Source organism: Rhineura floridana, chromosome 7 (genome assembly GCF_030035675.1).
Source record: "Rhineura floridana isolate rRhiFlo1 chromosome 7, rRhiFlo1.hap2, whole genome shotgun sequence".
In the NCBI taxonomy this organism is placed as follows: Eukaryota; Metazoa; Chordata; class Lepidosauria; order Squamata; family Rhineuridae; genus Rhineura; species Rhineura floridana.
The window spans coordinates 2,005,437-2,030,879 of NC_084486.1; the positions used below are offsets into that span (position 1 = coordinate 2,005,437).

A 25,443-nucleotide genomic window follows, 5' to 3' on the forward strand; every position below is an offset into this window, starting at 1 on the left:
CGGCAGTAGATGTGGAGGGGTGGGGAGTGAGCAAAACGTGGGTACTTTATGACTAGCCCCTCATCCCCTAAGAATCTGCTGCCCTCAGGTGAAATGAAGGATGCTGCCTCATTGCCAGTGTCAAAGTTAGATTCAACTGCCAGTCTGGTCTGCTTTTGCACATGAAAAGGTAAGAAGCACTATCTTGTCCTTCACCTCAGTCAGCAAAGTGACTTGGACCAGCCCTACAACTTTGCTAGTATGAACCAAATTTTGGAACTTTGATAAATGTTAGTAATTTGGGATGGAATTATTTGGTGAAAACAACAATGTGGCCAGGATTTGTTTATTTTTCTCACTGTCTTCCATTTTATAGCTGAAGAATGGCTTGTCCAAATAATTCCAATGGCTTTGAAGAACATCTGCTAAGAATGAAGGAATCCAATGTTCATTGTCTGCATTCATTGTCTGTACATTTTGCTGTGCAGACAAGTTCTCTGATATATACACTAATAAATCAATTAAATGTAGAATTAGCCAACAGTCTCTGTAACGTATGGGCTTCTTCCTCTTTTGAAAAACGTGGCTTGTACAGTTGGCATAAAGGCTGATCTGACATAATCAGCACCGTACCAACCTTGAAAGCTTTTAAAAATCATTTGTGTCCTCAGATGCCCTTTCTTAGGCACTTTATCATCATCAGGCCACTCTGCCTATGCTCACCTCTCTCTCTTTCCAGGCACACATTTCTCAGCAGTAACTCCCCCCCCTCCCGCCACCCATATGTCCCTCAGTGCTTTCCAATGTCATAAGCACTTCTGGTGACAAAATTCCATCAATTTTACAAAACCCCTTCTGAAAATACACACTGGACATTGCCTGTCTTCTCCCAGTACCATTTTATATCTGAGTCATAAGGGAGGGAGCCAGAAGCTAAATCCAATTATCTATTCTCTCCCTCCATTTTCAAGGTAAGTAGGGATCTCCTTTGCATTTGTGGAGGGAGGCAGGGAGAGAGGGGTGGGGGAAACAAAGGTAATGCAAGTGCACACTGTTGACCAGAGGAATACCAGTGCATCAGCCATGCTGTTGAAGGCTGCCAGAGATGAACTGGAGATAGAACAATATGAGCCTTTCCAATTGATTATCTCCAATAAGAGTCAATAATGGAGTGGGAATTCTGGCAGGCATGAAGGTACATTTTGAACCTTCATAAGGTTTTCAGCGGGCACGTTCTGTTTTAACTTTCAAAAACCTGCTGAAAACCTTCCTGTTGTCCCAGGCATATGCAGGCAATTAAGAATATGTCTTTTTGCAATAACTGACCTTTGTTTTTATTGTATTTTTAATGTTTTTAGTGTATGGTTGTTGCTTTTCTTAATTGTAAACTGCTTTGAGGTTTTTAGTGAAATAGTGGTATACATATATATTTATAAATAAATAAATAATGTTCGGTCATATAACTAATTTAAGTGATAGACACAGATCTATCCAGAGCTTGGAAAAGTTACTTCTGAACTACAACTCCCATCAGCCCAATCCAGTGGCCATGCTGGCTAGGGCTGATGGGAGTTGTAGTTCAAAAAAGTAACTTTTCCAAGCTCTGGATCTGTCACCTCCAACTTTGTCTTCCAGGGTAGATTATTTCTTACTTTGCAATGAGAACTTTAAATCACACACATGTGATGGGGGTCAGATGAGCCCCTTCATGTGTTCAGAGATGACATAAAAGAGTACCCTGGATATGGACTAGACCTGCCACCTACCACTAATGCATCTGGTGGCCATGCCCCATCCATGCATTTGGGTATATCCATACATATACCCTAAGTATGTACCAAAGTATGCATGTAGGGCTCCCACATGCAGCGGGTGATTTTGATTTCCCCAGGATCTCCCCTTACATGGATGAACTTTATGTACTCATGTGGGGCCTCTTCTCATGTTCACTGGCCATCATGACATTTGGTGGTGGATGGGATGTGGCTGCCGACTTCAACATGTGCGAGGTGTTTGACTCTACTGTCAAGAGTCAGTGAAACCTTACTGATCATGGAGAAACTGAAGAGTCATTGGATTCTTTCAGAAGAATAAGATTAGTATTCCACCAACTGGATTGGAAGAAGAATTCATTAGGAAGCTGAATGTTCTGGGGTCTGGGCCAGCAGGGCCGGATTTAAACTTCTTGTTCCATAAGCTATAACATGAGTGAGGCCCTTCCCTTTTCAACAAATAATAAAAATTTTAAATACAAAATGCGGGCTGTACAATTAAACGGAATTTGATAGTCATGTAATATAGGTATTAAAAATGCAAGTTATGTGTATGATGTTCTATAGAATTGTTTACTCTTTACCGTTGTCGGCAAGCGAGACGCAACAACGATATTCAGTACCTACCAAAAATTATCTTCGTTTTGTTTGATGTTTGTCGTTTCCTGGTGGCAATGTTGTAAATGTTTTTTTCCTTTCTTTCTAATGCTAGGCCCCTCATAATGTGAGGCCCTAAGCTGTAGCTTGTTTTGCTTTTACATAAATCCGGCCCTGTGGGCTAGGATGTAACAAAATCTGGGAAACTCTCACATTGAGTCAAACCTGATGTAAATTGCAATAGCAATCTGCAAAGCAAAGTCTAGAGTTTAGTCTGAGGATATGTGATGAAATTATTTTGTTGAAGCGGAGCAGGTCCCACTCTGTCAGCTCTCTGGATTCAAAATTGCCTGAGAATCATATGTAAGCTTCTCTGAGTCCCTTGAAGGAAAAGCGGGGGGAAATCTAGTTGTTATAAAAATGTAAATTGAATTCAAACATTTATCTCAACGTGTTTTCAGTCTTTGAAGAAGTCAGTTTCTCTTAATACACCTTACCACTGTTTATTTGTTCTACAACTTTTCACATGCTTTGTTTCACCAGCCATGGCCCATGGCATTTTTGCTATCAACTGACCACAAGTCATGCAACATTACCCAGTGTCAGTTTCACAAACATAACCTTTGGAAAGCAAATTGTGAATTTTTAAACAACAATTTTACAACCATGACTGACACAAATGGTGGACTTTTCCAGTATAAAACTCACAATTAGAGGGGCAGGTTCAAATCTGAGAGAAGAAAGAACCACCACTGGCTGTTCATTTCCATTTTGGTCAAAAGGCAAAAGCAAATCTCTCCGGTCATCCAGGCAGCAGCCAAGAGCTTTGCGCAGGCAGAATGCACACATGTCCTTCTCCCCATATCCTCAAACAATCCTCTAAATCGCAAATTCTAAGATTCCCTCCCCCCGCAAACTCATCCTTTTCCAACTGTTTCTCCTCCATAATTGCCATCTTGCCTACCAGTGTCTTTATGTCAATAGGCCAACCAAGACTCCTGGGGCACCTTAAAGTAATAAACAAATCAACGCGTGTGGCAAAAGCTTTAATATCTTGTTAACATATGGGCTCTGCATAGAAACATGGCAAACCAAGTGCTACTTGTTGCATTTCATAGCCCTTTAACCCCCATGGTATATCCCCCCCTTATACTGAGGAGTACCAACTGAGAATACCACTACATGCACAAATTGCAACAAATGGGTTAGCCTTAACAGTCACAACACCCTCAGTTATTTTTACTACAACAGGCTAACACAGCCTTCACCAACCTAGTGCCCTCCAGATGTTTTGGACAGCACATGCCATCTCAGGCTGATGGGAGTTGTAGTCCAAAACATCAGAAGGACACCAGGTAGGCAAAGGCTAGACTAACATAACTGTCCTCTGGACTTTGGTACTATAAAGACATTAGCTCACTATAGTTATTTCTGTGGTGGCTCCAAATATATATTTTTAATATATTTTTAAACCTTCCTTTTAAAATGTTTTTAAAGCTTTTAAAAATGTTTTAAAGATGTTTTGTTTTAATATGTTTTAAATGGTTGTTGTGTTTTAATGAGAGCCAGTGTGGTGTAGTGGTTAAGGTGGTGGACTACAACCTGGGAGACCAGGGTTCGAATCCCCACACAGCCCTGAAGCTCACTGGGTGACCTTGGGCCAGTCACTGCCTTTCAGCCTCAGAGGAAGGCAATGGTAAAACCACCTCTGAATACCGCTTACCATGAAAACCCTATTCATAGGGTCGCCATAAGTCAGAATCGACTTGAAGGCAGTCCATTTCCATTTTGTGTTTTAATATATTTTGTTAATATATTTTGGAGTCTGTTTTTATGATGTTTTAAAGTGTTTTTAGTGCTTTTGTTTGCCACCCTGGGCTCCTACTGGGAGAAAGGGTGGGATATAAATCAAATCAATCAATCAATCAGTCGGTCAATATGTGTGTAACCTGATATATGTTGTTGGACCAATATACTTTTTATTGCTGGTGTATTTGAATCAGGTACAATGGGAACACACCGGCGGTTTTATTCCCTGTTTAACACAGCATGTTAAATATAAAGCATAAAGTTAAAAACATTCTCCAAAATTCTGAAGTCAGCCAATCAACAGCAGGGTCAGAAGGTAGCATTAGAGCTGGTGAATATTAGGTAAAAACACAGAGGCCCTGAACTGCCAAAGTCTCTTCTGTTGCTACCCAAGGTAGAGTGACAGTTGCTAAAGGCATATAAAGCCCTCCAAAAAGGAGACCTAGTCGGTACTCAAAAAAGAAAATTGCTCAAGATGCAGGCAACATGGAAGGATTTGGAGAAAGATCTCATGAATCAGCTAGGGTAGTATGCAGCAAAAGGAGCAGATGAAATATAATGCAGAGAAGTCCAGAGAACTGTGCATGTGGTGCATGTGACTTTGCAGCCCCTCACTGCTTAGTATACATGCACATTTCTGCAAAGAATCATACTTTACGCCAGGAAGCTAGAACACCCAGAGAAACATTTCGCTTCTCTGCAACATCCCAGTTACACTCTGAGGTGATGCCCCCTCTGGGCACAAGCCCTGCTCTGTGCTTGCCAGATGCCATTTCTGATTATTGCGGCAGTATCAAAATATTTTGCTCTTGCTGGGAAGGTGGGGATAGATTAACACCAGCTCATGTACAGAGCACACACTAATGTAATACATACATACAAATGAAGGGAGCAACAGCCGGAGTTTAGTGTATGGTCTAAAAGTAACGAGCCTCGCTCTGTTCTCGTCTATAGCTTTCTGACTTTTACCTCCAAGTGCCAACATCATACCTTCTGATATTTCACAGATGGCAAGGAGGGAGGTGTTTCATTCTTCCTTCTTTCACAACTTAGCTGTCATTATTGCATCTGAAGCAGCCAGCCTGGACTAGAGCTATGGCTGAGGCAAGCACATTCCCCTCTACCAGAAGATTAGTTGTAGCACAATCACATACATGAACTAAACAGGTCCCTGTTACTTCTGGTTCTCTCCCAATCTGGCACCAGAACAAGGTGTCAGTTTCATCCCTTGCCTCTTCCAACTTCCCCTTCAACCTTCCTCTTTGGACAGAACGGGTGTGGGGAACAAATGAACCTTTGCAAAGAAAAATGTCTTCCGCACTGCAACACACACACTTATGTGTATAAATATACCTACAGCCTACAACTTAGCAGTCAGTAGTGACTTCGTGGCATGATAAAGCTCTTAGGGTGAGTGTATCCAAAAGGAAGACAAACAGCACAGGCCATAAAGAAAAGCAGGAGTGTTGCTAAGTTGTTAACAGATTCATGGCTCCAGCCTCCCCCCCCCCCAATTTGCCTAAAATTGATATCTGCTAATGTGTGTGGATAGAATAGATGCAAATATAGGCTGGCTGACTTTCAGGCTCTTGCTGTCAGGGCTTACTCTGAGCTATGGGGTATCAACAGGGCTGTCTAGGCCCAGAGTCCTGTATGTGGATTTAGAGCTCTGTAAATTAAGATGGTCATTTTGCATCGTGCCCAGTTGCCGGGTAAGCAAAGTAAAAAAGAAAGGTTTTTAAACAAACCACCCGGGGCTTGGACCCCTTGCCTCTCACCACCCAGGAAGAAAAGGATAGCAACAAACATAGACATACCATAGAGCTTCAATGTAAGCCAAAGCTCCAGAGCAGTTAAATTCATCAGCTGCAACACCCTTGGTTGTCTGAAGGTCTTGTGATCTGCCAAACAGCTCCACTCTTTCTCCCTTGAGGTATGGAACTCACTCCCAGAATACTGACCCCTGTTCAATTACTTCCTCAGAACTCATCTTTCCATGAAGCTGTACCACAACTAAGGCTAAGCCTGTTCAACTGAACTGAAGTTCTTCCCCCTACACTGATGATACCACTGCTACATAAATAGTAGCTAATAATGATAGCTAATCATCAGTCCAATAAAAGGTATTGTTTCACTGTGTCACAGCCTTTGAGGCTAACATGGCTACAAAATACCTTGATAAAGTCTATCCTGCATATTCATCCATTTAGAGAGCCAGTGTGGTGTAGTGGTTAAGGTGCTGGACTATGACCTGGGAGACCAGAATTCGAATCCCCACATAGCCATGAAGCTCACTGGGTAACCTTGAGCCGGTCACTGCCTCTCAGCCTCATGAAAACCCTATTCATAGGGTCGCCATAAGTCGGAATCGACTTGAAGGCAGGACATTTACATTTTTAGATGGCAGCTCAGATGCTGCAGCTGCTGCAAAAATTCTGCTGCCCATCTCTTGGCAAGAGCAGGTTGTGGGAAACATATCAAGTCTGTCCTTGCTCAATTTCATTGGCTGCCAATTACTTTCTAGACCTGATTCAAAGTCCTAGTAATTACTATGAAGTAAAGAATAGCTTAGGAGATCCTGTCGCTTCAGGAGCATATCTACCTACCTGTGTCCTGATATCAGGCATGGAAAATGTGCTCTGGGCACCTTCTACGTAAAGTAACAACATTTGTGGACCTTCACATTGGCAGGACTACAACTGTGATACAGATTCCTCTGTCGCAGGGGACTTGCCTTAGTGATATGGTTGTGCTGCATTTGCAGCTAGTTTTCAGCCTTCCTACATTTTCCAGCGTTAAAAATATGACACTTCTTTCTGAGGTATAATTATCCTTTTATGTTATTTGTATTGATTATTTTATGTGGGGGACCTTTGGAGCAGATGGGGGTAGTGTGGGGGACTCGAGCTGGGAGGAGAGGAAGGGGAAATCCCATTGTGAGAATGGAAGTTCAGTCACACAGCACTGAATGCAACCCATTGTTTTTAACTTTGAATACCATTACATGCTATTTGTTAGTAGAAAAATAAGACAAGTAATACAATAAAAGTTGGACATTAGATGTGCATGCAAATGCGTAGTGGAACGCAGATGCTATACTGTATTAATTTCTGTGCATTGCACTCTTGGATGCGCATCTGAGCTCATTAATAAAAAACAGTGCAATACTGATAGACTGCATATCAGAACCGTAACGACATGGGGCTTTTTAGGGCCTTTTCAGAAATTCAGAGATTTCAGGTGCCTTCACTGAGTTTTCAACTTAAATTATTTATTTTAAAAAGCAAGTCGCCAGTCATTTTACTTGTATAGATAATATAAGTCAAGAATAGGGAACCCTTTTCAGCCAAGGGCCACATTCCCTCATGAGCAACCTTCCGAGGTGGAGGGGAACACATGCCAGTAGTAAACATAGACAGAATGCACCGTAGGCTGCATTTCAGCAATGCAAAATCCACAGGTTTCCACATCGCTTTCCAGCCAGGTAGGCAAAAGGCATTATTAGAGCTCAAAGACACATGTCAGCCAGGCAAAAGCAGTCAAGGGGGGGGGTGTAGCAGGGCCAGTGCAGGAGGCCTGGGGAAAGAGGGTATGGCGTGGAGTGAGGCCCACGGAGCAGGTAAAGAGGCCTGGAGGTTGCATTTGGCCCTCAGGCCTGAGGTTTCCCTCCCTTGAGAGAAGAAAAAATGTAAAGACAACCCCATTGCTCAACTGCAAGTTAACATAGTCTTGCCTTCTACTTTGGCCAATGAGTGAAGAAAAAGTAGAAAGACAAACTCTCAGCACTTATTCTTAAGTTTTATAAAAGTAGAATGCATCCATGTTAATCTGGTTAAATAGCTTTTAACATATTAGGCAGCCTATATGCAAGTTCTGACTGTTTTTTATTCATTGTATGTTTAGTGTCACAACTCACTACAAAATGTCTGGGTACAAGCATGCCACATCTGCAGCACAATGCACCTTTGGATCTGTTGCTGATGTGCCGCACCGTCCTGCAAAGTGCAAAAGAGGTTTCTCCCTCACAGTTTAAAGAAACCCTTGGGAGGGGGCAAAATGATATTTTTGTGGGAAGACAAATTGATTTTGAAGGAGGCACATTTAAGACCATGCCTCCCTTGAGGCTATTTGCTACTTGCCTCCCCCCCACACACACAACTTCATGCAATTGTTTACAGCAAGGATGGAGAATCTTTCTGAGCCAGAAGGTTGCATTTCCTTGTAGGCAATGTTCCAGGGGCCAAATTGCAGTAGTGAGTAGTGCCAGAGGCAAAAGCAGGCAAAGCAATGGATTTTTGCACTCTTACCTTTTTACTAGTTGTGAGAAACTTTATTTCCCAGAGACATACATTTAAAGCATGTGAATTCCTCCCAAGTATCCTTGGGATTGTAGTTTACCCCTCACAGAGCTACAGTTCCCAGAACCCTTATTAAACTACAGTTCCCAGGATTGCTTGGGGGAAGCAATGCACTTTTGATATGCTTTAAATGTATGGTTTGTATGCAGACAAAATACTGCAAGGTGTCCTGAGAAATGTAGTTTGTCAACAAAAGAAGCATGGCTTTCAGGAAAGATATCTAGATCTTGTGTAGCGACTAAATATCAACTACACAATTACTATGCTAAAAAGGTAGTCTGGTAATAATGCCCTAAAGCTCAACTATAACTATCATTGAATTATCTCTTGAACAAACTATGCCCAACTCAAGGAGGGGGGATACAATGTACAAACGCAAATCCAAGTGTGTATTTACATTAGGGATGGAAAGTTCTGTCCATTTCAGTTCTCTCCATTTCTAATTTTTCCAATCTTAAACCCAGTTCTACACATTTCTGTGGCAATTTGCAACATTTCAAATAAAAATCCTCATGAAAATTCACCAGCATTTTTGTCTGAATTTCTGCTAATAAAAATATTTTTGTAGGCAGTTTTGACGAATGTATACATTTTTGCAAGCAATTTCTCATCACATAAAGCAGTTTTGTGTGCTACTTTCATTCATATATTCATTTTTATGCACATTTTCCATCAGTGCCAATTTTAACGAATGGCTGCGTTTCAGTTCTAATATTGTTTTGGAAAGTGCGGATTTGATAGATTCGCATTCAAATGTGACCCAATAGAATTTCCTGCCCATCCCTAATTTACATATATTTATTTCCAAGCAGACACATATAGGATTTGGGTGTAACAATGCCCTTGGAGCCTGTGGTGCACTCTGATTTCAAATAAGCAATGGGCAGCCCTGGTCTTGGTGGACATTCTTAAAAAGTCACAGGGATGCTGTACACCGTCGTGTCAAAGCAGGAAAACATGTCTTTCCATAGATTTCCCAACTTCTGCTAGAAACAAAAACAAACTTAAAACTGGAATTGCTTAAAATGTGAAATGCAGATGCTTAAAAAGTGCTTATATTGGGAATGTCAGTGCTGTGAACATTTCCCATCCCACACATCACTATTCCTCCTGCTTCTACGTAGAACGACAAACACAGACACTGTTCTCCTAATCTTGTGTGCACACATCTTGTGTTCCTTTCTCTGCCATGCCTCCCAGCAGTGAATCCCCTCCTTGGTCCACCAGTATCAAACTATTGTGTTGTCCATTTCCCAGCAACAAGAGCTCTTGTTACAAAGTTATTGATTGGTTTTCATACAGACAGATGGGCTTGTCAAGGTCCTCCCCCCCCCCGCTCCTCATGGAATCCACCTCTGTATGGGCTGATTGTTGCCTCTCGAGGGGATAGGATTGCATAGGGAGACCACCCTCTGCGCAACATCCTTCACACAGGCCATAGACTGTAATAAATAGAGCCAGGCTGAGCGATAATAAAAGCAATTGAGTGGGTTACCTGTGCAGGCATAAGATTTATATCTCCTCATATTTGAAGTGATGGTTTTATTGAGTTCTCAGTATGGTTAGGATGCTATTTATTTATTTATTTAGTTGTGGGATTTTATAGCATAGCCAAGCGTCTTTTCATTTTCCCAGATGGGACCCAGGGAAAGGCTGTGAAAAAGACTCTCATCCTTTGGAAATGAGCCTTTTAAGGAGGGTTGTTCACAGACTGATCATCCTCCCTTTTTCTCTACAGTGGCTCTAGGTGTGATCTTGGCAGGAACAGTGTGTTCGTTAAAGAAACATCACCTCTGTGCAGAGGAGATAGAAGTGCCTTGCTGAATAAAGACAAAAAATCCTGTTTACTTCCAATAATAATACGAATAACAATAACAATAACAATAACAATAATAATAATAATAATAATATAGAACTGGAGAGAGAAATATACATCCTCAAAAAGGAACAAAACATTTACATAAGAAAATATTGAAAAGACAGGGTATTGCTGGAGAGGAAAGGTAGTCTTATGCTATTTCCCTTCACCCTCTTTAAAACTACATGGGCACCTATATGGAAAGGTAGTTAAGTTTTCACCCCCTCATTTCTTTTAGCTGACATGTACAAATGGAAATGATGGGATGTAAATATTAGGGGTGTATACTAGCCACAAGATTCAACTTGAATCTGTATCTGTACCTTTGGGAAGCAGCTAGGTTTGTTTTGGAACCACTCTGTCTTTCCAATTCAGCTCATTATTTGAGATCAAATTAGATTTGTTAAAAATGAAGCTCTGTTTTCTCCTCATTCACTTTAATAGGGATTCTTAAAATAGCTATAACTTTTTTCTGTTTCACAGAAGTGGATAAAATTTGTAGGCATCATACTTCCTCCAAAGGGGATTAAGGCTGATAGATAGATCTAGGGGGTTTTATGCAGGGCACCTTTAAAGTTTGATTTTTAAAAACAATGGAAAAGCAAAGAAAAATCATTTCCTACAAAAACTGGATGCCATTTGTAAGCATGGTCACCCCTTCTGAGGGAAAGAAGTCTGACAAATTTCAGAATGGAAGTTGCAATGGTTCTACCACAATGGCAGACTTTACTGTTTTGAGGTGGGTAAAGTAGGAATCATAGGTATGTGTGTGAAAAAATTAGCATGGATCTCTAGAAAATACTAGGGTGAGGAAAATGTTACCATCCCAGCAAGAACCCAGTTACCACTGATGGGAGAATGGGATTCTGCTCACCCATATACACAGAGATTTTTGGGAATGCAACCTCTTCTCCCTATAAAATATACCTTTTTCTCCATTGACTTCCACTGAGGGAGGGGTGTGGAACAATAGTATAAATCCCCAGGAAAGGCTACGGTAGGGGAAGTATTACCCCCCAAACACAAACAAGGACCCTGTTACCCGAAGAGTCACTGGTAGGCTGGGATTCTCTCCCTCCCCCCCCCCCCAGATATTTGGAAATATAATGAAGAATTTTCCATTGACTTACATAAGGGAAAGAATATATCTACCTGAAAAACACACACATTTTAATCCCTCACCCAAATCACTGTGATCAGAGTGTTGTGAAAAAATAATTCACTCTGATTAAAAGCTAGACCTGGCTGTCAAAAAGATTTCTCCTCCCACCTCCTCTCCTTTCAAGCTCTGGGTGTTTCCCCAATCAGCTTGGTTTAGTTTCTCAGATGTTGGATGCGGGGGAACAGACTGACAGTTTTGTCGGTTTTGCACATCTGAGGCCATAGAGCCACTCAGACGTTTAAGAAGTCCTGCATCCAACTCACAATGCTTTCTTAATACCGTATATATCCACATGTTCATATATGTATCAAAGTCCAGTGTGGCGTAGTGGTTAAGGTGTTGGTCTATGACCTGGTAGACCAGGGTTCGAATCCCCACATAGCCATGAAGCTCACTGGGTGACCTTGGGCCAGTCACTGCCTCTCAGCCTCATGAAAACCCTATTCACAGGGTCGCCATAAGTCAGAATTGACTTGAAGGCAGTACATTCACATTCAGAATCTACAACAAAACTTTGCGGTGTAGAATACTTCTATTCAGGATTACAGCCACTCCATTTAATCTTCCCTCCCATTTCCTCCAGTAATCAGTCAGCATTCCATGTCCACAGTCCTCACTAAGCTGTTTTTTTTGTGGGGGGTGTCTGCCCCCGCCCAGTTTTTTCCCCTTAGACTTTTTTTTGTACTTTCATCAATTTTGAAGTTCCCCAGGCATATTGATATGACCTTCTTGCGTATGGGTGATGTTTTGGCTACATAAGAACTAGCACGTGGAGTATTTAGATCTCTCTCTCTCTCTCTCTCTTTCTCTCTCTCTCTCTCTCTCTCTCTCTCTCTCGTGTGTGTGTTCAAAATGACATGTAATGGTGAATAGAGAGCATGGGATTCTGTTTTGTCATCCGTGATGTCACAGATACTGTCCAATAGTAAAAATTGTTTTACTAGATCAGATCAAGATCTACCTAGACAGGATTCTGTTTCTAACAGTGGCCATCCACATGTCTCTGGAAGTTCACAGGTAAGGCATACAGCTGATGGCCATTCCCTGTTAGCTCTCAGTACCTGATAGCCAGAGATATGCTGTCTGGGTACACTGGGGTTCCATACAGCAAATCTTGGTTGACTTTTCACTATGATATTTTAAAATGCCTTTTTATTAAAGACCTCTAATGTATCAACAGATCTTGTGGCAATGAATTGCGTGCATTAATTATGCATTGCATGAAGAAGTACTTCCTCTTGACAATCCTGAACCTATTGCCTGTTAAGGTGACCTTGAGCTATAATGTTATGGGGGGGGAATCTCCTCGTCCACTCACTCCACTGACCACAATGTTTTAAACCTCTTTTTGTATTCCTTTCCAATTACCTTCTTTCTAGTTTGAGCCCCCTCCCAAAAAACCATCTCTTTGCTCCCCTCACAAAGAGGTTGCTCTGGGTCATTTTGGTTGCCCTTTTCTGTATGTTTTTCATTGCTGTACTTTCTTTTTGAGATGGGACATCCAAACCAATCTGCAGTGTTCTAAATGTGGTCACAGCCATTATTTATATAAATAGTATTATGACACTTGCTCTTTTAATTTCAGTCACTTCCTAACTTGAAATGGTTAGATTTTAAAACAGGAAGCAAGAGTCAAGACAATGGATCTTAAAAACTGAGGGATAGAGAAACTGTTCAGGATGGTACCTGAGCCAGTTACAGTGAAATATGCAGGTTGGTTGTGCTTTGGGGAGATGGAATGCTGTGGCAGTGGGCAGGGGAGGGGGATTAATCATAAAAGTTGCTTTACTACTTTGTAGAAAGGTGGGATATAAATCCTCCTCCTCTTCTCTATTTCTGATGTTCAGGAGTGAGTGCTGCTGCTTATGCAGCCAATGTGGCACCACCTATGTGCAAAAGGAAAGGATCAGCAGTCTTGGGGGAAACCCAAGATTTGCTGAAGTTCATTTTTTAAATAGAGGAAACCCTATGGGGAGGAAATACCCCAAAACAGCCCAATGAAGACTGAACATGTTCAATGGCCATTGAATGCTGACTGACCGGGGGGGGGGCACACAGAAAACTAGGGGGGAGGGGAATGGAGTGGAGTATACTGAAAGAAGACATAGCTAATTGGCTGGAACACTGAACATTCCACACTGCAACATTTTGTAGCAGGTCCCACTAGTAGTACAAGTAATAGTAGTAGTATACAATATGTATGAACAGTATGCAGCCAGAGGATGACAAGATGTAAGCAGATGCTGAACTACAGGTTGCTGACGTAGTGTATTCTCAAGGTTTCTTACTGTTACTCTCAAGTGCAAAGATGTAGATTTCCAGAAAATTGCGTTAAGAGGAAAATTTTCATATTGACTAAATGGGGATTAAATCAAAGACTCAGATAAAGAGAACAAGAGTGCACCATTTTAACTTCATATTAACCAAAGAAATGAAAATAACATCTAGATGGCATCCTCCCACAGTAGTCAGCTCAGCACATGTACACCAGCATTAAAGACGGAAAACTGGAAAACAAAGATAAAACCAGGTGACTTTTGCAGCTTCCAGCCTTCTGTAACATAGCCATTGGGGGAAAGGCCTTGAAATAAGCAGCTCTAAAGCAGCTAGGAACAGCCCCAAAGAGCTATCCTAGGACATGGGCAATAAAAGGCTGAGACCTCACTCCTTGTAACAAGATACTGCTCCTTCTCTTTAGCAAACACAATTTATATGACAAAAGAAAAAAGCGGTTGTGTCCTTTGCCTGACTACCTTAAGTTGGTTCTTGACCCAGTTTTGGATCCTGACCCACAAGCTGACGAGTAGCACTCCAAGACATACTCCACATATAAATTCACTGTAACTTCACCTAATAATCCTACCACATTATTGATTATTGGAACATTATTCTATTTGGTCTTCCTGCTCCTGTTTTTAAGCCTCTCCAGTAAAGGCTGCTGCTCATTTGATATTTTCTGCCCAACACTCAGATTGTATTTCACCTTCATACCATTCTCTTCACACACTTTCCTCTCTTTGTCTTCACGTTAAACATCATGTACTTAGTTGAAAATGTCTCCATGGTTGTGCTCCTTTCTATCTCCCTGTCTTCTCTTCTTTCTCTATGGGTTCCTTCTTAGGACCTTCACAGTAGAGGTAGCACACTTCTAATGCAACTGAAAATTATATCCTTCTCTCTGTTTCCAATGTTCAAGCAATGAGTGTTGTTGCTTATGTAGTGAAAAAGCACCATTCATAAACAAGAGGGGGGTATCGGCAGGCTCATGGGAGCCCCAAGGTTTGCAGAAGTTAAAAAAAAACCTTTGGGGGGGAATAAGAGGGAAACCCCCAAGAACAGTCACAATGAGGACTGAGTGTGCTCAGCGGCCGTGGAATGCTAACTAATTTGAGGAATGGAAAATCAGGTGGAAGGGGAAATAAAATGGAATATCCTGGAAAAGAGCATTTCATACTGCGATATTTTGTTGCAGGTCCCCTTTTTCTTTGTTTCCCATCTAGATTTTTTTTCTTGCAGCACCCTGCAGCACCCACATAATAGCTGACTCTCTTTCTCTGTTATTACATTCGAGTACTTCTTAAGATACATCCATTCACCCCGATTTCCCCCAATTTACTCTCCCTTTTACTTTCCTCCCTAATAAGCCTTGCCTTTAAATTTTGATTGTAAACTTGCAGGCAGGGTTTGTTTTTGTTTTTTTAATTTTGGTACCTAGTGAATTTAGGTTCTTCATTTGTAGTATCATTATTATTAAAGTGGGAACACTTTCCCTTTAAAATACTGGGATGTTTAGAAAGGACATTTTTTTTCTACTTTGTGTTCCCGTCATATCGATTCAGCTTTATATACCAGGTGCTATCATGGAGTTGCTAAACATAAGTTTAGTATTTTGGATCTTTGTTCAATACGTGAGTCTGTTAAAGGACATTACAGGGTTTATTCTAATGTGCAGCTGGACACATTTTGTGCAGTGTCAAAAACATTGTGCAGTGTGAAATAGGTTTTTGTGCAGTTAGGCATATGGGATTTAATAAGAAATAGATGAGAACAGATAAAAAGAAATAGAAAATGAAGATAGATACTGGTTCCTTTAACATCTTCACACCTTATAATAATAGTATATTATGGGACTAATTACTTGACTAGTTTGGGGGCAGGCAGTGTGCTGGCTTCTTGTGCAGTAGGGGAAAAAAGCTTAGAATAAACCCTGTGATGTAATTTCAGTAGATCACAAGAAGGACCTAAGTGAAATGCCCTTTCGATGCACTTACTGAGTATCTCCACATGTCTTTTGTCCTATCTGTGAACACAGCGCTTGGTCTCCCTTTCCTGATCCTGAAATCTTAAATCTAGGAAATGAAGGTACAGAGCTCAGCCTACAGAGCACTAAGAACAAGCCCCCTGCTGGGCAAAGCATAGTAAAGCACTGGACCCTGAGATTCTGGTATCTCAGATTCATGGATAAACTCTTAATTCAGGTGCCCTTAAAACATTTCCTGCAATTAGGAAACTCTGCCAATACATAGCGCAGTCTGTAGCTCAACATAAAACTTACAGATCTGAATCAGTGGTTGGTGGGAAAATGACACAGGGGGTTAGAATATATACTCTCTGAGGAAAAAAAATGTACATTTGGGAGTAATTTTTCTTGCCTCTATTTCTTGACCAAGAACATTTTATTTTCTATCACATTATGCCATAAGTTCCAATTCTCGAATACCTCCATATAGTCACTCACTCCTTATAGTCTTAAAAACAGAAGAGTCCTAATCTTGTTACAGCCTATGTACGTTTACTGAGTCATAAATCCAATATCAGCTCAATGAAACTAAGTCACTAGGAAAAGTGCACAGCACATAGCACATGGGAGTAGTATACCCATTGATCATTGGGATCCACAGCACTATTACTTGGAGTTGTTGTTTCCTGCACATACTATTACCATCTTTCCACCAGCACAAATGCAACTAATTTTTGGGAAGAACTGCACAAACAAACAAGCAAATTATTTGGGATTGCACATTACAACAAAATGACACAGAAAATCTCCCATGGTTTCCCAAAGTTCCAGTGATTTTCTCTTCACTCGTTATGTGTATTTTATACTTCTCAGATGCAAGTGACTCCTGGAAGCATAGGCTGTGCCATCAACATATACTTCGCAGGAACAGAAAGAAAAATATGCTTCATGAACTGGGATCTCTACTTATAAATTACTGCATCCTATACTAAACAGGGAGGACAACCAAAGCCAATTCAAATATACCAGCCTGTGTATCAAATTACAATCTGCCAATGGCTTTATGTGGCGAAAAAGGCAAGTATTGATTTATTTATTGAAAACATTTATACGCCACCTTAGAAGTGCCATCTTCAATGCAGCTTATATCATTTGTACATAAAATGAAAATTTAAAAGTACAAGAAAAATAATAGTAATTAATACACAGTAAAACATAAAAGCAACAGACGGCAATAAAAACAACAGTTAAAGTTCACAGCCAACTAAAGACTCAGAAATAGCAACATCTGTTCAGACATTAAAAGGCATTAAAAGGCTGGGAAACTAAAAATGTCTTGGCCTGGCACTTCAGACTCATTAAGCAAGGTGCCAGGTGGGTCTCCCCAGGGAGTGTTCCAGAGTCATGGCATCACACCAGAGAAGGCCATCTCCCAGGTTGCCTCCCATGTATCTTCAAGCTGCAGAAGCCTTCAGGGAAAGGCCTCCACAGATTATCTTTATACCTAGGCAAGTTGGTGTGGGAGCAGATGGTCCTTTGTCTACCCATACTATACACCATAGAGCTGGAAGTATTGGCACATAATTCAGGAAAAAAAATATATGTCTGCTTCTTCTGGACTTCCAGCCTTATGGTCTCAGGTCTGGTGTTCTGTGACATGCACTCAAGAGCTGACAATGAAAGGGCAGTACTTCACCTGCCTGGCTCTTCTGTATACTTCATACTCCCCTTCCCTCAACCAATTGTACCACTTCAAGCATGTCTACCTGCAGGCACAGCATCCAGAACTCTTAGAAGCCTACTAGGCAGTTTATGGTCATGGGATCCGCAGCAGCTTCACCCACCAGTGCCTTGGCTAAAATGAGGTCTGGATCACCCATGGACTATTTTCTCTTCTGCCTCAAGAACTCTCATATGACATAAACATGAACATCAGGCTTCTGGCAGCTAAGTCTGCTTGACTAACTAGAGTCATTTATGCAGTGTGCAACAGGGAGCAACTTTAGCTCCATCCAAATAGGGTCCCTGAGTGTACCCCTCTATTTTTTTTTCCAAACAGCCTCCCTTGTCTCTTACAGACACACATGTATGTACAGATATCATCATAATGATGGTAATTTTCTAGTATACTTATAAAAACAAGACAAAAAACAAGGCAGCCAGCCTTGTTGATCCATTCCACCTCTCCCTTTTTGTTTAATACCTTGTATCAGGAAAAATATATGGATCTTGAAAGCTACCTCACTACTTTGAGAGTATTAGTTGTTCCTAGAGAGCCATTGTGGTGTAGTGGTTAGAGTGCTGGACTATGACCTGGGAGACCAGCGTTTGAATCCCCACGCAGCCATGAAGCTCCCTGGGTGACCTTGGGCCAGTCACTGCCTCTTAGCCTCAGAGGAAGGCAACGGTAAACCCCCTCTGAATACCGCTTACCATGAAAACCCTGTTCATAGGGTCGCCATAAGTCGGAATCGACTTGAAGGCAATCCATTTCATTTCATTTCAGTTGTTCCTAATAAAAATAATATGCTATTGCTGCTATTTAGATTTTTGTTTAATAAAAGCTACATAGTGAGTAATTCTAACCATGTCTACTCAGAAATAAGACCCATTGAATTTATTGAGGGTTATTCCCCATTGAATTCAGTGGGACTATACTTCTAAGTAGACATGCATAGGATGTGCTGTAAAGCTGCAGCCCTATATCTATTTGCATGGGAGCAAGTCACATTCAACTCAGTAAAACTTACTTTTGAGTAGACATGTAGAGGGTTGCACTGTAAGACTCTTATCTGTTATGAATGTAATAAAAACCATTATCTAAAGCCAATAACATATTTTCCAGCCTTGAGTACTGCACTTATATAAGTTGAAAATAACATGCCTATAATCTGTCACAGCAAGGAAACAGCATAGCCTGCTGTGTGCTCAGACTTCTCTAGCTACATCTATACCATGATCCAAAGAATAATCAGCAACCCCTTTAGCTCTCTGGCAGTGCTGTAGGGGAAGAAAAAGTTGTTCTTTCTCTCTGGCAGCTGGCCAAGTAAGCCTTAACACAACCTCTCTAGGGTGGCATACAACTGCAGCCTGTGCTGCATTCCACGTTGGAAACATGACTCTATATGGAGTATAGAAAGGAAAGCAGGACATGCTTAAAAACCAGTTGCCTGCACTCTTGGCTATGGTGAAACAGCAACTCAAGTAGGCACACTGTTTGTTTCAAACAGAAGTCACTGGCAAAGGTGACACAGAGTCCACCTGGAACAAGAGCAAGTTTGGCAGTTATTACATGTAGGATTGCCAAGTTATCAAAATAAATGGTTTTGCTTGGTCTTGTGCTTATAGAAGCAATCTGAACAGTAAAAAGCAGCGGGCAAAGATTTTCCCGGCATGGTGTTCAACTGCTGCAGATAAAACTGCTGTTAACAGGCATAGCTACAGGGTCTGGTTCAAAAGTTGGTCACCCTCCTTCAGTCTCTGGAAATCGCCAGCAATTTCAAATCAGAGCCAAGAGTGATAAGAGGTGATGGTTGTGTGAATGTCAAGCAATTCATATAAAGGAGGGCAGTAAAACAATGTGAAATGAAATAAGGCCCAGTCAAAAGAAATCCAGGAGAAAAATAGCCAGCTATATAGAAATCCTACACAGAAGAAATGGTAGGCAACTTCTGCCCATTTAAAATGTTGAAGGGAATCAGTCCATGTTGCTAAATGGACTTCAGTCATGTAATATACGCAGGGGTAAGCCCCATCACATTCAATAGGCCTTATAGTCATAGTGCTGCGAATGGCGTATTTCCTCATAGTACCTGTATAAAGTTGCCATACAATCTGTCTTCTCTTATCAACCCGAACCTGATTTAATTGATTAATATACGGGCATGTCTTTGCTGCTTGTTCATAGGCAGCTGCCCATTTTGGACAAATGATTGCCCTCGCGCTATCTTGAAAGATCATATGATAGCCACATTCTCTTTCAGATGTCTTGTCATCAGAGTGCTCCCTATTCTCACTAAAAAAGATGGAATGAGAGGATTTAATGCCAGTTCCTGTTTTCAAAACTGAGATATCCATGTTTTCCAAACTCCTCCATTCTGATACTAGGGTAAATTTTACCAGAGTCGTTTGCTTCTCATTAAAGCAGAGCAACTAGACTGGAATTAACAAACCTTTCATAGGTGCGTATCTATCTGTCTGTCTGTCTGTCTGTCTGTCTGTCTGTCTGTCTGTCTGTCTGTCTGTCTGTCTGTCTGTCAATTTACAGCTCACCCCATCTCAAAGGTAACACAAGCAGAAAAAGACAGACACATGTATAACAAAACAAATAAATTCCTAGATGTTTTCAGCACTGCTCTGCAGTAAATTTATAATGTAGGCAAACAATAATATTATGGGGAATGCTGAGGAGGAGGAGGAAGAGGAAGAGGAAGAGGAAGAGGAAGAGGAAGAAGAAGAAGAGGAAGAGGAAGAGGAAGAAGAAGAAGAGGAAGAAGAGGAAGAAGAAGAAGAGGAAGAGGAAGAAGAAGAAGAAGAAGAAGAAGAAGAAGAAAAGGAGCAGCATTGGTGTGTGGGTTAGCAGAAAGAAGGATAGGCTATTTTAGTTGTGTGATTTAAATTTGGAAAGTTGTCCTTATATTTCACTGTTGCATGGTGTATCCATATATTCCTTCTATTTAAACAGATAATTTAATGGGATATTAAAATTATATTATGATTATTCAAGTCTCTCTGCATACAAAGTTTGACTAAGCTTCTGAAAAGAGAAAATAATAATTAAAAATCCAGTTGAATCTGCTCTTAAAGCTCCCAGCATTCACTGACACAAAAAAGAAGCTGCAGTCTAAAGACCAGGATTGCTTATTCTTATGAAAAAGAAATGAAAATTATCTGCCTTCTTTAATTATTACGCAGGATCTGCTCTTGAAACACAAAAGTGATGAAGGGGGCAGGATATAAATATAAAGAAATAAAATGAACTCTACACAAAATGGCTCTATTCTTATAATTTCAAGGCATCGGATCGGAAACCTGTCACTGAAACATCATCTCCCAATATTGGCATTTGCAAACGTAACACCGGTTTCATATATGAGAGTTAAGAAATTTAGCGGGAACAATGGAGGACAGTTCTGTAGCAAATGGTGTGTAAATGATTGTGTAAATATGAATTTGCAGGCAACATTGGCAAGATGTTGGCAAAACATTGGCAAAATAATTACAGGGTTTTGTGTTATTTTTTTCAAATGCATGTGGACTAGAACTCATTTGCTTGTTCTGTTCTGTTGCCCCCTCTCCCCCCAAAATTGTCAATACTGGGCAAGTATTTGCATTTGGATTTTGTACCTAACCTTACTTTCTCTGCTCTTGTGAAGATTGGTGATTTCCTCAGAAGCTGATGGAGGAAACTTGTATTCATTGGAAGAAGTATCAGACTTTTCTAGGGTGTCTAATTATTCCATCCTGTATTCCCCAACTCCAGGGTTCCTCACTTTTTTCTGTCATTGCTCATGACCTTAATTTAAGTCTTTTTGTGCCTCAAATTCCAGGAACAAATCCCCAGACTAATGAATGAAAGGAAGAAGTGGGGAAAACACGATAGCCTGGAGTTTTAAAAATCTGCACCAAGATAGCTTTCAATTATTAAGAGAATGAAAAAGCTATCTTCCTCAAAGCTGAGTTTCAGAAGATTCAGGTATTTTATTCAGGGCCAACTTGGCACAATAATATTTATAGCACTTCTGAGGAATATTTGCCAAGAGTACAGTCAGATCTAATGACAAAATGCTGCTTGTGTTAGCATATTTAACTTCATTTCTGGGGCAGACTAAGCAAAGGGCAGACATATTAAGGTCTCCCAGTTATGAATTGATACCAACCGAATCCCAGCAGTGGCTGATTCTCAAGGTGATGCCCAGGGCTTGTGGTACATAACCATTTGTGGAATTTACCCATTATATTCTCACATCGGCTGCTGCAGTTTCCCAGGAAGGTTCTTACTATTCTGGTGAATTGCCATATAGCCAACATTTAAACATGAAGTCATGGCTACCTAAACACAGAACTGCCCTCTTCATTAAGCAATCAAGGGAAGAAATCTAGTAGTCCTGATCCAGAAAACTGGCTGGAGCAGAAGACTACATGCATATTGTACACATGGATAAACAATGCACAAAAGTGGGGCTTGGGAGGGGGCATCACTATTCCTAAGGAACAGGATTCTGTATGTTGTACCGGATGTGGTCTTTAACCACCACCACCCATTGCTTTTTCACATCTGGTACAGCACATCCACATGTAACAAGCAATGGCAGTTGCTTCCCCAAAGACAATGACACGCCCCTCTGCCACCCCAACTAGGATTATTGCTCAATGGTTACATGTGTTGGGGTTGCCAACAGCAGCTTTTCTGCACTAGCCAAGGAAGCTGCGCTGCGGTCAGGAGGGAACATCCTTCATAAACCCGAGATAAAATGAACCCCTCCCCTGACTTGCTCTCTCTTCTGATTGCCCCTCTACATCTACTTCCTCAGGTGCCCAAATGTCAAACTGTTATTATTTCAGTCCCTAACAGAGACAGTAGGATCTTTTTTTTAAAAAAAAAGTAGGGTGTATAATTAGCCAATCAGTATTATGTTACTCTGTTCATAACTTAATAACCATTTTAATACAGATGGCACACACAGGGATAATTTGCTGGGATAGCCTTGCAGTATATTACAGAGAGACAGTGTGTTGGGGGGATCTTTTTTAGCCAAGGTACATTCTCCCAGTTAATTTTACCTGCTGTTTTGAGATGATTTGGGACAATTCCATATCATTTTCAAAAATATTAAAAGCCATTGATAGAAGATGCCAGCTAGAAAAATGCCTTCTGGCTGTTAGAACTTTTAACAAATCTTCTACTGAAACCACATAAATTAACAAAGCAAATGACCTAGATTGTCTATGTATTTCATTATTAACTATTTAGTTAAGCAGCTGCAGAGATGGATGCTATAGCCTGTTATGTCCATCTGGATACAACAGGGCCACGTTCTATATTACTTTTTTCTACATGGAGATCCCTGTCGTAGATATTTGCAGCAGCTGCCCCATTCTGCAATTCGGAGCAGAGAATACACTTGCATCGCAGTCTCTATGTTCCAAAACACATCCGTGTAGAGTTTTTCCTTAACATGCAGCCTTAACACTGGGTATATGTTAGGTATCCACAAACACACATACATTTCAAAATCTACTCCAATATGTGGCCTGCATTCGTTCATTTGTAATCCATGACAACAACAGAACACTGCCGTACTTGTTTTAAGTATCCCAGTTAGATGCCACTTTCCATTTTCAAGCACAAGTTGTGCCTGTCTGTCTGTCTGCGCCCAAAGTACACTCTCTAGACCACCTCCCGGGACTTTGCCTTCCCGTGTCAGCAACAGTGGACAGTGACATGTCTCTGTTGCAAGATGGCATTTAAGTTTCTCAGATCTGTGCTCCGCCTGTTGCAGGTGTGCAGATTGCCCCTCTGCATTGTGTTTAACAGCGCCTGGATATATGGCTGTCTGGGTGCTCCTCAAACATTGCCCTCTCAACACATGTGCTGCGTTTTATCACAGAGATATCTACTTCTGTCTGTTTCTCTACCTACAGATAAATATATGTATACAGACAGACTATTCCAGCACTTTGGGAGGCAGAGAGGTATGGGCAACCCTGGTATTTGGCTATGACCATTTTGGTATTGTACACATACATAAATAAGGCCCCATCTATAGAATATATCTTGAAACTTGGGAAGAAAAAAGAAAGAAAGGCACACAACAGCAGGGAACATGAAAATATATTTACAAAGCTGTCATTCAAAATCTAGACATCAAAAAAAAAATTAATGCCACAGCGCAAGTAGGGCCGCCTGCGCACAAAGACCCAGGCACACACACCATTGTTTGTAACCCTTGACCTAAGAAAACCTTCCCTTCAGAAGTTTCTCAGACTCCCGAGGGGCTCAATAAGATGCGGAGGGCTCTCTCTTCCTCTAGGAGGAAGCGTCATTGCCCGGAGGGGGGAAAGCAAAGCTTCTTCTTTGGGGGAGAAAAAAAAGTTCACGTTGTTTGTTTAAGACAAATCACCATTTGGTATTTTAATGGCTCGGCAATGCGGGACTGTGATCGTCTTGAGATATAGGAGCTTTTCATCTTGCAGAGGTTTAATTGCCAAGAAGCTGCCCTTCATTCCCAGGGAGGCAAAGACATTGTGGGGAGTTTATCTCCCTCTTCCCTCGCCCACCCCGGCGACGCCAGCCGCGCGCCGCAGCTACTATTAGACAGCGGGGCTCGCCTGGACTGGGCTGCCGCCGTCTCCCTCTTAGCTCTTCCAAGAGCTTCACCTGCCCACGGCCACCTCCGTGGAAAGTCTGGCACAGCTAATCAATGAAAGCATCCCTACGGCTCCTGGAAAGGCATCTTCGGGAAAGGTCAAGAAGAAAGCAAAATGGCTGGGTGCGTGGAACCTGGGGTGAAGACCTTCTTTCTGCCCTCTCAGCTAACCTCCGTGTCTGTGAGCGAGCGAGCAGGCGCTGAGAGAGAGAGAGGAGCCCTGTGTTGGGACAGGCAGTCGTCGGGGGTCTTCAGGGCCTCGAGGGAGGGGGGAAGGCAACCCGCCGATGTTAAGCGGAGGGGTGGCTCAGACAGAGCAAGGCGGGGACGCTCGTGTCTCTGTGGGTGTGGATGTGACTCACCGGTTTATGGAGGACACGCTGGGGACAGTGTCGTTGTCGCAGATGCCTTCGGCCAGTAGCCGGTCACGAATCTCCCAAGCGAACATGGTGGGGTTTTGCCTCTTGTATTCGGCGATTTTATCCACTACTTTGGGGGTCGCTACTTTAGGCTTGGAGCCTCCGATCACTCCGGGTTTGATGCTCCCCGTCTCGTAGTATCTGCCAATGTAAAGCGAGGTTCAGCTGCGCCCCCGAACCTGGAAGGAGGCTAACCCGCACCCCGCGCCTCCGGCAGGTCTGGGAGGCCGCGGGGAGCCCTCCCGCCCCCTGCTCAGATCTTTCCCCTGGCATCCTTCCCGGGCCTTTGGGTCCGTCTTGCCCGCTGTCAAGCCCCGAAAGGGGCCCGCAGTCTCGACAGGTCTTTCCTGCGGGGCACCTCGGGCCTCTCCCCCCCATCGCGCGCGTAACTCCTGGTTCAGCGAGGAGCGACGGGAAGGACGGGCAAGCCAGGCCTGGGTCGCCCTGACGACAGGACCCTCTCCCCCGCCCCCCGGGCGGGCGCCTGCCCAGGCAACCTACGGCAGGGAGAAGTGAACTAGGCCCCATTCACGGCGGGGGGAAGGACGGAGGGGAGGAGCGTCCCCCGGTTTTAAAAGGGGGGCTTCCTTCCCAGCGCTTGGTCCCAGCTCTCTCACACACACACCCCACCCTAAAACACAAAGCAAGCCCAGACGCATCTCCCTGGCTCTCTCTGCCCTCCGCGGACAACTGCTTATCCCCTGGGGAGGGCTTTGCAAAGCAAGGCGGCGGCTTGGGGCGAGGGGGTGTGCGTGCGTGTGGTGGAATATTTTTTGGGTTGTTGAGTGGTCCTCCCGCCTCCCCCCCCGCCTCCCCGCCTCCCCCCCGGCCCCCTCCCTCGCATGCACGAAGGTCGGCTGCCTCTTCTCCCCACTCCCCA

The 25,443-nt window shown here is 42.3% G+C and overlaps 1 protein-coding gene across 2 annotated transcripts in view; it reads right to left on the reverse strand.

The window, feature by feature from the left end:
• The window catches only part of PAX2 (paired box 2), a 183,530-nt gene that overhangs the window by 154,028 nt on the left and 4,059 nt on the right, over window positions 1-25,443 (reverse strand). For both annotated transcript variants that reach the window (XM_061634665.1, XM_061634663.1), the window contains exon 3: window positions 24,507-24,704. In XM_061634665.1, coding sequence (XP_061490649.1) covers window positions 24,507-24,704 — 198 coding nt within the window. The remainder of the gene's footprint in view (window positions 1-24,506; window positions 24,705-25,443) is intronic.